This window comes from Erithacus rubecula (assembly GCF_903797595.1).
Source record: "Erithacus rubecula genome assembly, chromosome: 6".
NCBI classification, from domain to species: Eukaryota; Metazoa; Chordata; class Aves; order Passeriformes; family Muscicapidae; genus Erithacus; species Erithacus rubecula.
In genome coordinates this window covers 54177537-54189698 of record NC_136688.1, presented here as the reverse complement: position 1 = coordinate 54189698, position 12162 = coordinate 54177537, and the positions used below count along the sequence as shown (strand labels likewise).

The following is a 12162-nucleotide window of genomic DNA, read 5'->3' as shown; positions in this document are numbered from 1 at the left end:
AAAATGCTAATAAAGATGAACTCAGATCACTCCTCCTCAGAAAAGCAGAACTTAAATGTTTTCCAGTTTCTGGAGTGGGAGGGAAAGAAATCAAAACAAATTGTATTTGAAACGTCTGGGCTTCAGATCACTTAATTTCTTTTTAGGTCTGTCACAGATTTTTGTAATGTTCTGGGAAATCACTCCTGTATAATTGATGTATGTTTATTTCCAATTTTAAGGTCATCAGATCATCTATTGTGCAAAAAATGGAGCTAATAAAAGAGCTGTTGTCAGCCAAGCGAGGACCCAGTGAACTCACCGTGAATACAGCAGAGCTGAAAGGAGACCTTGATCTGGCCAAGACACAGATTGGAATGACTGAATCACTTCTCAAAGCTTTATCTCCTTCAGACACCTTAGAGATCTTTACTAAACTCGAGGTAGCATACCACAGATTGTGTATATTTTATACATTTGTTCATAATTTCTCTTGGTCAAGTGTTCATCCTGTGCAAATGCTGGATTGCTGGAATGATTCAAGTGAAGAGCCTGGCTTGAATATATTCCAGAAACATGGAAGAAAAGCCTCTTTTTACTGGAATTATCAGATACATTTAACCCTTGCAGCTGTTAGTGGTTAATCCTAGACACAATATTGCCACCCAGGATGTGTTCCAGCAGTAGTGTGTGTTTGGATTGTCTGTTTTCCAAGGCTGGGTTAATATACAGAGGATATCTTTGTGCTACCAGAGCCTGACTGCAAGGGGAGCTCCCAGTAGACAATTTCAGCCAAATACTTGCTGAAATTCGAGCTTGGAGGCTTAGGCTGGCAAGATTAAAACCTCCTGTGGAGCATGAGTGAATTATATTCATTGTGTGTGTCAGACCTCCAGTGTTTGGGGCACTGAAATCACAGCCACTGGAGGAAAGATAGCTTTTAATTAATTCTCCAACTCCCTCTAAGTTACCTTTTGGCCCACAGGGGTCTTGACACACAGAATAAGGAATTTGGGGGGTGTAATAATGCCTATGGAAGCTGAGGAATTCTGGTTTGTAAGTATTCTATGCTGTAGAACATATAATGGCTCTATTCACATATCTGTTTTGTGGGGTTATGTGAATCCAGGTGTATACACACTGCTCAAGGAGAGTTCAGTGCTTATACCTACCTGATGGCCTTGTTAATTCCAACATAATTTAAGAAATTATTTTTACAGGCAGGGTTAAAACGTTTTGCAAATCTAGTTTGTACTAAAGCAGCTTTGTTTTCTTTTTTTTATAACCTTAGGAGATACACCAGAAAATTCTGCAACAAGAACACCTTGTGGCATTACTCCAAGAAGAGACAGATTATCCTGATGTGGCTGACTTAAATAAGCAGCTTAAATGTGTCACTGATTTATTTAATAGCAAGAAACATGTGCTTCAAGATCACTTTATGGGTGTTTTGGACCGTGAGTGAACACATTTCAATTATTTACCTTTACATCTTTGCATTGACCACCACAATGACTTAAAGGTTATGCAATTAATTGGTTAGGTGTCTGAAACTGCTTTGATATCCCAGACTGCCTCAGGGTTCTGAACAAGATAAAGATTTGCAGAAAAAACTGGTTTGATCCCAGCAAACTACTCAGTCTGAATCCAAGTATTTGGTTTCTTATTTTTGCATTTAAAAAATCAGATAAAAGAAGTTAGCATAGTTCAGGAACAAATGTCAGAGTATTTAATTTAAAAACATAGGAATCCAATGTTTTAATTTTTTCAAGTTATTTTTTATTTGAAATTAGTTAAATGGTGATACTACTACTCTTTGCTTTAAACAGGCACAGGACTAAACAGGTGGGAAATTTGGCCCAAAGATAGTCTCATGTCTTCAAATGTTTTTTAAAGAGTATTAATCTGTGTGGAAATGAGAGAAGTTTCCACTAGGCCATTCCAGGTCTTGTTTACCCAATCTGATGTGTACAACAGACTTGTCTATTCCTAGGGAACAGATGTGTTGATTGTCAATTAATGTTAGCTAAAAAAAAAGAAGAGCTGCAGCATTTTTAGTCACATGTTCTGTAGTAAAAAGCAACCTTTGACAGTAGCAGTGATAAATGTAATTGTAAATTGTCTGAAAACTTCATGTTAACCAGGATTTTATTTTGCAGAATGCAATTAATGAAAAAATTGGAATGTACCCTTTTTTTATTCAGGTCACTGCAAGAATTTTAATGACTGGTTCAGCAGCACTCAGCTGTCTCTAAAGGACTGCTTTGAGCCCTCAGAAGCAAAACCCATACTGGAAGAAAGACTTGAGAGGCTAAAGGTAGAGTATTAAAATATTGTCATTTCTAAAGCTGATTGTTCTTTTTACACAGAAGCATTGCTCTTTTTACCATGAAACTATTCTTGGGACTGAATTTAACTGCAGTGGTTTTATAACTGGAGGCTGAAAGAACATCCCATATAACTTAAAGCATTAGGAAAATAAGGGTAATGAAAATAAAAGCTAATGGAAATGAAGTGTCAGTGTTCAGCTTCAGACATCTTGGCTAAGTGAGAGCCAGGACAGTAGTTAATAACCTTGACCAAGTACTTCAGTGTGCAAGGCTGCAGAAAGTCAAGTGTGGAGAGAGTAGCATGAAATTCTGACCCCCAATGAAATCAAATGTGAAAAAAATTGCATTTAATGTGTTGTATCAAGATTTTCTTTCCAAATCAGACAGAATGAACAGAAAACAGATGGAAAAGTCAAAACATCTGCAAGAAGCAATCACAGCTATACAGCAGAAGGAGATAGAGTGATGTCAGTGCTAGATTTGGATGCTGCTTGCCTGTTTCTGTGTGTACCAGTACTGTAGAGAAGAGAAAACAAGAAATCAATTCCACTTTCCCCACATTTTACCAACAGCAGCTTTTCTATTTACATGTGCAATAGTCAGCAAACTGTGAATTAACATAAATTCTTTTTCAGGAACTGAAATTGATGGAGGACAATACTGGTGGAGATAACAGGAGCTGAAAAACTCTTGTAACATAAATATCTCTCACACTACAGCAAATTTGACAAATCGATCTTGTGCTTGTGTTCTTTTTCAGCACTTCCTAACATCTGAAGGCAGAGATAGAGACATCCAAGAGGTTAAAGCTTTGTTGAATAAAGTGAAGCCTTACTTGCCCAAAGCAAGCATTAACCACCTCAACAGTCGTGTGAGAGATCAAGAGGCAGAACTGCAAAGGTTGATCTCCAAATGTCAGAAAAGAGAAAAGGAGCTTGGTGCCTCTCTCCAGCAGCTCAGTAGGTAGGGAACTGATCTGGTGTCTGACATTTTAATTACAAGTGGTATCAATGATTCATTGCTAAACAGCCACAGGGAATGGCAAGGAACTCTTCTTTTTACAAAAGATGGTATTTTAATGAAATGTTTTGTTGTTTGTTCAATGTGGATTGTTTTTTCAATTTCATAGCAGACCTGTATGGAACCTACAGACAATTTAAGTGACATGAACAGAGATGGTTAAAATTAGGCTTATGTTTAAAATTTTGCTTGATCACTGCTATATTTTTGTTATTTTTTCAGCAAAACACTGCTGCCAGTGGGTTTTAGCCATGTGGTGCCTCTTTTTGACCTGAGTCTCTGTTAATACCTCCTTTAGCCTTGAAGAAAGCAACATGGCCTTGGAAGGATGGCTCTCTGCTCAGGAGGAAAAAGTAAAAGAGATCAGTAAAGATGATACAGAGCTTGAAAATGTCTACAAAACACTATTAATGCAGAGGTATTGGGTTTTTTGGTCTCTTTCTAAGATGTCTCCTAAACAAGGTTGTTCCGTGTTGTTACAACAAATAGCTGTTGGTTAATTTTTAATTTTTTTTTTCAGGAAATCATTTGATTCCCTGGCTCAGCTATCAAATTCCTTGAGGGAGGCTGGGCTGACAGAATATGAAACTCTTTCAGAAGCCAGTAATCTTCTCAGCAGGTACCATGCACTGATAACACGAGTCAGTGAAATGGCAGGGAGTACCGACAGACTTCCAGTGGAAGGACAGAATTTTGAAGAACTTGCCCAGGATGTTTCTTGCTGGATCAAAAAGCTTGAGGAGGCTCTTAATAAAATGAGTTCACAAGGAAGTGAATTGCCATCAGACAAAAGGATTAATCAGATAAAGGTATTGTGTTGAATATATTCCTTTTTCACCTTCCACCTCATGCTAATGCTTGATGAGTTGGTACCTCCTAAAAGACACTGTCACTGCTCATGGCTTGTAGTTTTGTCATTTGAACATTTTTTTATTTGTCAGCATAATATGGGTCTTCTTTGTAGAGAATAATTAATAAATCAGCTTAATTGTCCAGACTTTGAAAATGAGATGATCTGTTTGTGTCACCTATGTAATTTATCAGAAGACTTCTGTTATCTTGAAGAACAGTGTGAAAACTTTGAAGTAAATAATGGTAATACCTTTTATTTTGTAATCAAAAATAACTGTATATGTACTGCTTCTGTTTCTTGTTTAATGCAGGAAATCACAAGTCTCAGAGATGAAGGTGAGGCCAAAATACAGACTATGGTGGCTCTAGGAGAAACTCTATTGAGAAATGAGAAAAATCAGCCAGAGGTTCAACAGACTATTTCTGAGCTCCAGAAAAAGTGGGAAAACATCTGTCAACTGGCTACTGAATATAGCAGGTAATGTGGAATTTGCCAAGAGACAATGGGGCACTTACTGCTATCTTGTCATTTTTTCTCTTCTTTTTGCATCTGTTCCATTAATTTTCTGTTCTTTGGGAGCAGAATGAGATATCCACAGAAACAGTTGTATTTCTGTAGAGTTGTGGAGGGAGGGGCAGGTCACAGTTTGGCCTGAATGGTCAGGTGGGGGAATAGCCAGAGATAATTTCTGGTGTGGCCATGAATAGCCAGAGAGTCTTCTGTTTCCTCCTGTTATTGTTGAGCTCTCAGTAAAAACAGCACAAGAGGTGCTTGGGAAGATGGAGCATTAGCTTTGCTGGACCCAGCACAGCAGAATGCAGAGCATCCCCTTCACACTGTTAAAGACAGCAGTGGAGGTGCTCTGCATGTCTGAGGAGATGCTCAGGACCTTGCAGGATCAGGCTTGTGAGCAGCAGATGCACCACAGGATCAACAGCACTGGGAAGCTGGAACAGGGAACTTGATGCAAGAGCACTTCACATATGTGAGGCTGTGCTTCATTTATTTGCCAAAAAAATAATGAATCTTGAGGGACAGAGCCCAAAACAATGAGGCTTTGCTTTCGTCCTTGATTATCCTGCTGTAATTTACAGAATTGTATCCAGACTATTTATTTGGATTTGTTTGTGTGGGATTGTATTTTCAAATGTTGGCATTTAAGTTCCATCTGGAAGATATCTGAGCTCCATCACTAAATGTGAACATACAAATGTTACTTCTGTCTCATTGCATACTTCCTGTGGACAAATGCAACCTGTTCACCTGCAGCAGATCAACATTCATGCTTATAAGCACACAAAGAGAAATCCAATGTAAAGGTCAGGAGAGTAATCACTGGATTGTACTAACAGACCCATATTGTAAATGCTGTTTTTGTTGTCTGTGTCTCTAAAACACTCCCCCGCCCAACTAAATGTGATGTGTCTTCTAGAGAATATTCCCCTTCTGGAGGCTGTCATGGGAAGTCAAGGAAAGCAGGTTCTTAACCATATTGTAGTTTTTAAAGAGAATTTCTGCTGCAATGAAAAGCAGAAAAATACAGAACATGAGCATCACATCTCAGATGCTGGAAACTGTGGGCTTATAGGTTAAGGTTTGAGGGTTAGTCATTTGTCCTGCATTTAAGTCCTGTTCATCTGCAATGACTTCAGTGTTATTCATCACATTGAAAATTCCATTCTGATCAGTAATTTAAAATCTGGATAAAAAAGTATACAGTACACTCAAGTTTGTTCTAATGGATGACTTGTTCACACTTTGACATTTTCTAGGTAATCAATATATTTGTTTTTTTAACACTATTAAGCACAGTATTTTTTCCTTAGCCCTCAAGAAGAACTTCAGTGCAGCAGGGAGCAATATGAGCAAAGCAAAGAAGATCTGAAGCAGGCTCTAATGGAACTGGAGAAACAACAACAAGAGATTTTTGCCCTTCAGCCTGGTTTGGAGGAGAGGCAAGCTCAGCTGGCAAACTATGCTGACCTCCTGCAGAAAACAGAAGCCTTGACTTCCCAGTTTAGCAAATTGAAAAGCCAGAAAGAACATCTACAGGGCCACACTGTTGGTCCCTGCTTCACAGAGGCAGAATGGTCAGAATTAAAGCACCAGCATGAAAATCTGCTCTGCCAGCTCCAGGTTAGGACCCCTCTCCTTTCCTGTTGGTTGCAATTCCCACTGTTGAGCTGTGGTGTCATTCAGGTGGGAAGGTTATGGGTAAAGCTGGGAGTGAAGGAAGTTCTTCTGAAAAAGGGCAGGGAATATCTCCCTCTCTGTCTCTGAGGGATAAATACTGAAACAAATGAGACCAAAGTAAATGTGAAGTGCATTTTTTACCTGCATAAACAGATTTGGATAGCTGTAACATGAAGCATTTGCTCTTCTATTCTTTAAGCCATGGTAGGTTTTCTTCTTTTTGGAAGGATGAATTTGGAAAACATCTGAAAGATTCTTTTCCAGCATCTTGCTTGTTCTCAGTTTCACCCAGTGTAGTGCAAATTGCTTTTTGTACCCTGTGTGGTATTCTAATGTTTCATCCATTTTAAGAAAAATGTACTTTTTACAAGTACATTTCTATGAAATGCCAACCCTTCTTTTTCCTGCTATTTATAAAAATTTTGTTCATGATGGAGTCCATGATGTGCTGGGAAGAGAGCAAGATGGTTTTGTGTTTAACCTGTGTTTAGCCAGAAACTTGGAAACAAGTTTGTTGTGCTGGTGAAATCCTGGAAAATCTGTAACAGTCTCTGGATGATTGTTTGAGATAATAGTGGATTAATCCTAGAAACTCCTTGGTTTCTAGACCATCATGCAGACATTGGGAAGCCCTGTTCAAGAGCACCAGCAGGCTCAGGATGTGCTAACAGACCTGAGCACTGAGCTGAAAACTGTCTCTGAAAAGCTTGCTGAGTGTGATGGTCCAGCAATGGAACAACCACCAGCTGAGCAAAATCAGTTGAAATCAGAGGTATGTTGCAGTTTCTGCATCATGGAGACCATCACATTTGTAAGGGGGAACTGCTTATGGTGTCAAACTGAAAAGCTATGGAACCTTTCTAAAATAAAAAGTATGTGATGTTCTTTTATCAAGATAATTGTAGGAGTCAAACCACTCTTAATGGGCTGGGAGGACTTTTACTATTGGCTAAACTGAATGTTCAAGAGGAATTGTCCTTGCTCAAGCATGCAGGGTTCTTCAGTTTGGTTGGTTAGGATTTTTGGTTTTTTTCTCTCAGGGCATAATGAGGAAATAGATTATTAAATTTGATATTATTAGGTGTTTTTAATTTAGCCAGTATGAAGGTTTTTTTTTTTTTAAAGTCAGTGAGCCAGGTTCATTTTTAAGAAGTATCCTTTCATAAGTAAACATTCTTTTGCTCTTTGGCAGAATGGAAATCAGACTTGTATCTGTCAATGTAGAGAGCTGCTGTAAGCTGAAATCAGAGCTCAGATATGGATCACTGCAATTCCTTGTCCTTCAGAACCTGCTATACCTCTAAGAAGGAAAAAGGAATAGGAGAGGAGGCAATGGGGGAATTACCTGTCCAGAACTTGGAAAGATCACCATGTACCACCCACAGTGTGCTGTGGGATTATTTTATCACAGTAATGCTTTTAGCTTCAGGTGTTCTCTGTGCATAAAAATGGCTGACAAAATTATTGGTTTAGTAATTGACTTTCTGCAGCAAATAGGTCTGCATGTACCTTTCAATGCAGTTTGTTGTTCAAAACAAGTATTTATTATTTTAGAGGTTGTCTTTAGATCTTAACATGAGGTGTATTAAGTGACCTTTCAAAAAAAATGTTTTCTTTGTGTCTAAAGGAACAACAGGGACCTCTTAGTCGATGTGAAGACACCGTAAAGAAAAGTTTGGTTTTGGCAGAAACTGTTAAACAAAACACCTCTTCACCAGAGCAGTTTATTAAGGATGAGATTGAAACACTTCAGAGTGAACACAAAAGTCTGGAAGAAAGACTTGAAAATGTCAAGCAAAAGAAGGAAAACATTTTCAGTGAAGCCCTTGAGTTAAAAGATGAATTTGGTAATGAAATACAAAAGGAAGACAAGTCAGATACAATGCTGAAGAGAGAGGCACAGATCACTTGTGATACTCAAATCTCTGCAGAGGAGACCCCTACAGCAGTGGAGCTGAAGGAGCCTTTGGAAATGAGTGAGGTGAGTTTATTTGTTGACAGTAACAACAATGGAAAGCTGGCTAAAGAGACATCTCAAGTGTCTTCTGGGTATTGTATCCTTAATTTCACTGAAATTAGGCCTCCTGTAGATACAAGTGTGTAAATCAAAGAAGTTGGAAGAACTCTCACAGCTTGTAATAGCAAGTCTGTAACAAGCCAATAGCATATTTAAAACAGCAATTTTCCATTGAAATACAATTTCATTTAAATGCATGTAACTTCTTCTTGCCACTTACCAGAGCAAGTATCCTTGGTCAGGAAACAGGGAGAAACTGTAGATATGATAAAGTTGCAGAAGCCTCTGCCTAAGTAAGCTTTGAGAGCTTCTCTTAAACTAGTAAAAACTTTTTAGAACTGCAGCACAGTGTTTGTCCTGTTTGTTTTCAGAGAGAATAATTTTTACCATTCAGAGGTCTGATGTTAAAATAGAATGTTTATGGTAAAACAAGCAGATTTTGTTTTCTATCATTCTCTTAGAGTCAAGATGTAAATGGAAATATGTCTGAGAAAGAGAGGCACAATACTCCAGTTGTGGAGGAAAGCAGTGTGCTGTCAGACAGCCCATTACAGGATATCCATCACAGCAAGGACAGATTGGGGCAGGCTGTGCAGGTACCTGACAAATGTGTTTTACTATGAGTCACAGTATATGTGTGTGTCTGTGTTCATTAAAAATCCATGTGTAATTCCTTAAAAGTTAGGCATGTTTCCTTATCTGATGAAAGGAATGATAAATTATGTTTTCTCCAAATCATCCTTTCAGCCTTGCTCATGTGAAGAGTGCAAGAGATCAAAGTGATGGTTTCTGCAAACCCCCAGGGCTTGGACCCACTTTGTCCATGATGCAAAATCCACCAACTTCCTGTGATTTCCTAAAATCCATCACAGAACAGTTTGGAAAGAATGTTAAAGTTCATCTTATTCCAACCCCCTTCCATGGACAGGGGCACCTTCCACTAGCCCAGGCTGCTCAAAGCCCTGCCCAGCCTGGCTTTGAACACTCCCAGGGATGAGGAATTTAAGAGGTTTCATCACTGCAAATAATGAGAGGTCACTAACCTGGAGCTGCTGATTTTTATGGGACCTCAGGACACTGATGCTGTAAATGACTTGTAAAAATGTAAATGTGAATGTGTGCAAGGCTGAAGGAATGATTTAGAGTACTCATTGAGCTGACCATGGAGTAATAGGAGTACCTGGGAGAGATGACCATCAAAATGTCACAGTGGAAACTGTCCATACTGGGATTTCTGGATAAGGTGCAAGATCAATAGTTACCAAATGTGTCTAATCAGAAACTTCTATAACTGTATTAAAAATCATGTGAGCACTTATTCCTGCTTATCCTCTCCTGACACTGTTTCAGAGTGGGTGAGATCCCAGTATGGCAAACTGATCTAAGCAGGGGCTTCCAGCTCTCTGGGTTTGTTGCCTCAGCTTTTTCCTTCATTCTTTAAGCTAAACTGAAGATGGAATAGACAGATTGTGGAGTGGGAAGTTTCTTAGCAAATTTTGTACTGTGACTTTTACTGATTGTAAACACTTTCCATTTTTCAAATCAGGAGGAGGCTGATAAGGAGAACCCAGATATGGACAGAGCTGACAAATTCCAAGAGGATGTTCTGGACAGTGCAGTTCTGGGTGGTGAAGCAGAACTGGAAAGACATCAGGATGGTGTTGGTACTGAAGGTGATGAATCTAGGGAAAAAACCCATCCAGCACAGGTAACTGGACATGAGATTACACCAGAGGGGTTGGATTTGAGGGTGTGTGTATCCAGTTTAGTTGCAGTGGGGATGATACTGCTAAGAAATGAGACTAAGAGAAGCCTCAAGTTTACACTGAGCTACTTTTGTCTAATGTGATACTTAGTTTGTGGTAACTTGCTTTATTCTTTCCTGGACATTTAAAATTGGTGTAGAGGGAGGTTTTTTGCTTTAGTGGTTAGCTGAGGATCATTCCAAGTCACCTGGATGTGTTGTGAAATCTCCTGACCATTTTGCCTGAATTCTGTTGTTGTGCTTGACTGGCTTTCATTTATATAGATTTCTTATTTACATATTTACTTTGTATGTGTGAGGCTGCATTTGAGATGGTGTGCCCTGTGTGCTGCACCCTGGTACAAGGGGAATTTTGATACCCAGAGCAGTGTTTAGGAGCTGGAGCAATAATGAGTGAGAAGAGGCCAATTTCCTGTTGGAGATTAAAAGGCTGACAGGGTCTTGTTGCTGTCATCCCCTCCCTGAAGAGGGGAGATGTTATAGAGCCACTCTTCTCAGAATTTCAGTTTTAGCAAATTCTGTGAGATACTGAAACCTACATCCAGTTCCTTGCTTAGAATGATGAAATATGAACAGTGTAGGTCAGAACACATGCAATTTATTCTAAAAATTTATAACAAAATTACAGCACTGCTTCTTGTAAGTGGTTTCCTTTGCTGTAACCTTGCTCACAGTAAATTGTGAGGTATAATTATGGTTTTCCTCATCTACCTATAATTATGGGCTTCATAGCTTTCTCAACTCAAGCACTATAATTACTACCCAGCATGTTTGATTAGAGCTTTTTGATTACTGGTTTCTTTTGATTTTCTTACACCAGAAAGTGGAACCTAGTGATGTTGAGAATCAATCATATAGAGATGATGGGGAGCAGGTTCAACAGAAGCTGTGCCAGAAAGGTCAAGTCCTGGAATCTGTAGCAGCTGAGAAAGATGGTCTGGGATTGAATCCCCCAGTTCCTGCACATGAGGTAACTCACAGTCTGTTGTTTCAATTGAAATGTGCCAGTTGTTCAGTTTTTGTTTCCACAGGGGTCTCAGCTGAAGTTGTTTTAAAGAAGAGACAATTACATCAAAATCAAGACTATTGTGTGTAGTTCTTATTTATGTCCATGATAGATTTAAACTTCTTCCAAAGTCATTGCCACATCATAATTTTCAGTGGATCTGTTCAAAAGAGTTCACCCTGGATTTTAGAGGCATCATAATCAGTTTTTATGACATTTAGACTTCTTCTTTAAACTGTTAATCAGTACAAACTTCTATTCATATTATTACAGTCAGTTATGTTAGTTTGCCATCATAAGGAAGGCAGATCAGAAAACTGAAATCCAAGGGTGATTCAGCATAAGAAAATAAATGAAATAAAGTAGAGAAAGGAGAAGGGATTCAATTGAATTAATGACAGGTTACATTACTAAATGACTTTACTAAGTCTACTCTTCTTTAAGAGTAAAGGAGTTACATCACAAGTGCCCTGTGGCTGCTGATCTTGGACACCACGTTCTTAAATTGGGGGTAGGGCTATATCTGATCTTCATGGTGAGTCTCCAGGCAGGTCCACAGCTGGCCTGTCCATGGGCAGGTATCACCTGGGACTTCACATCTGCTCTCACTGGAAACCCAGCAAAATCTCCCAAGGGTCTTGGGACTTTGAAGATGTCCCTGCTGACTGGAAGCTAGCAGTGCTGTTTAGATTTACAAAAAGGGTGTTGGGGAAGATCCAGTAAACTCCAGACTTGTTAGTCTAACCTCAGTTCCTGGAAACATTATGAAGGTTGTGCTGGGTACTACTGAAAAGCATTTAAGGAACAATGCAGTCATCACAGAATCATTTAGGTAGAAAAAGATTTCTAAGACCATCAAGTCCAACCATTAACCCAGCACTACCAAGCTCACCCCTAAACCATGTCACCAAGGTGTCTTTTAAATCCCTCCAGGGATGGTGACCCATCACTGCCCTGGGCAGGCTGTTCCAGTGCCTGACCACCCTTTCAGTGAAGGAA

General features: G+C 39.1%; 1 protein-coding gene across 1 annotated transcript in view; it reads left to right on the top strand.

Moving 5' to 3' along the window:
• The window catches only part of SYNE2 (spectrin repeat containing nuclear envelope protein 2), a 171233-nt gene that overhangs the window by 58917 nt on the left and 100154 nt on the right, over positions 1–12162 (top strand). Inside the window, exons 35-47 of the mRNA XM_079308247.1 lie at positions 222–422; positions 1271–1436; positions 2184–2296; positions 3070–3272; positions 3628–3747; positions 3850–4138; positions 4493–4659; positions 6009–6318; positions 6983–7147; positions 8003–8356; positions 8854–8988; positions 9939–10100; positions 10978–11127. Coding sequence (XP_079164373.1) covers positions 222–422; positions 1271–1436; positions 2184–2296; positions 3070–3272; positions 3628–3747; positions 3850–4138; positions 4493–4659; positions 6009–6318; positions 6983–7147; positions 8003–8356; positions 8854–8988; positions 9939–10100; positions 10978–11127 — 2535 coding nt within the window. The remainder of the gene's footprint in view (positions 1–221; positions 423–1270; positions 1437–2183; positions 2297–3069; positions 3273–3627; positions 3748–3849; positions 4139–4492; positions 4660–6008; positions 6319–6982; positions 7148–8002; positions 8357–8853; positions 8989–9938; positions 10101–10977; positions 11128–12162) is intronic.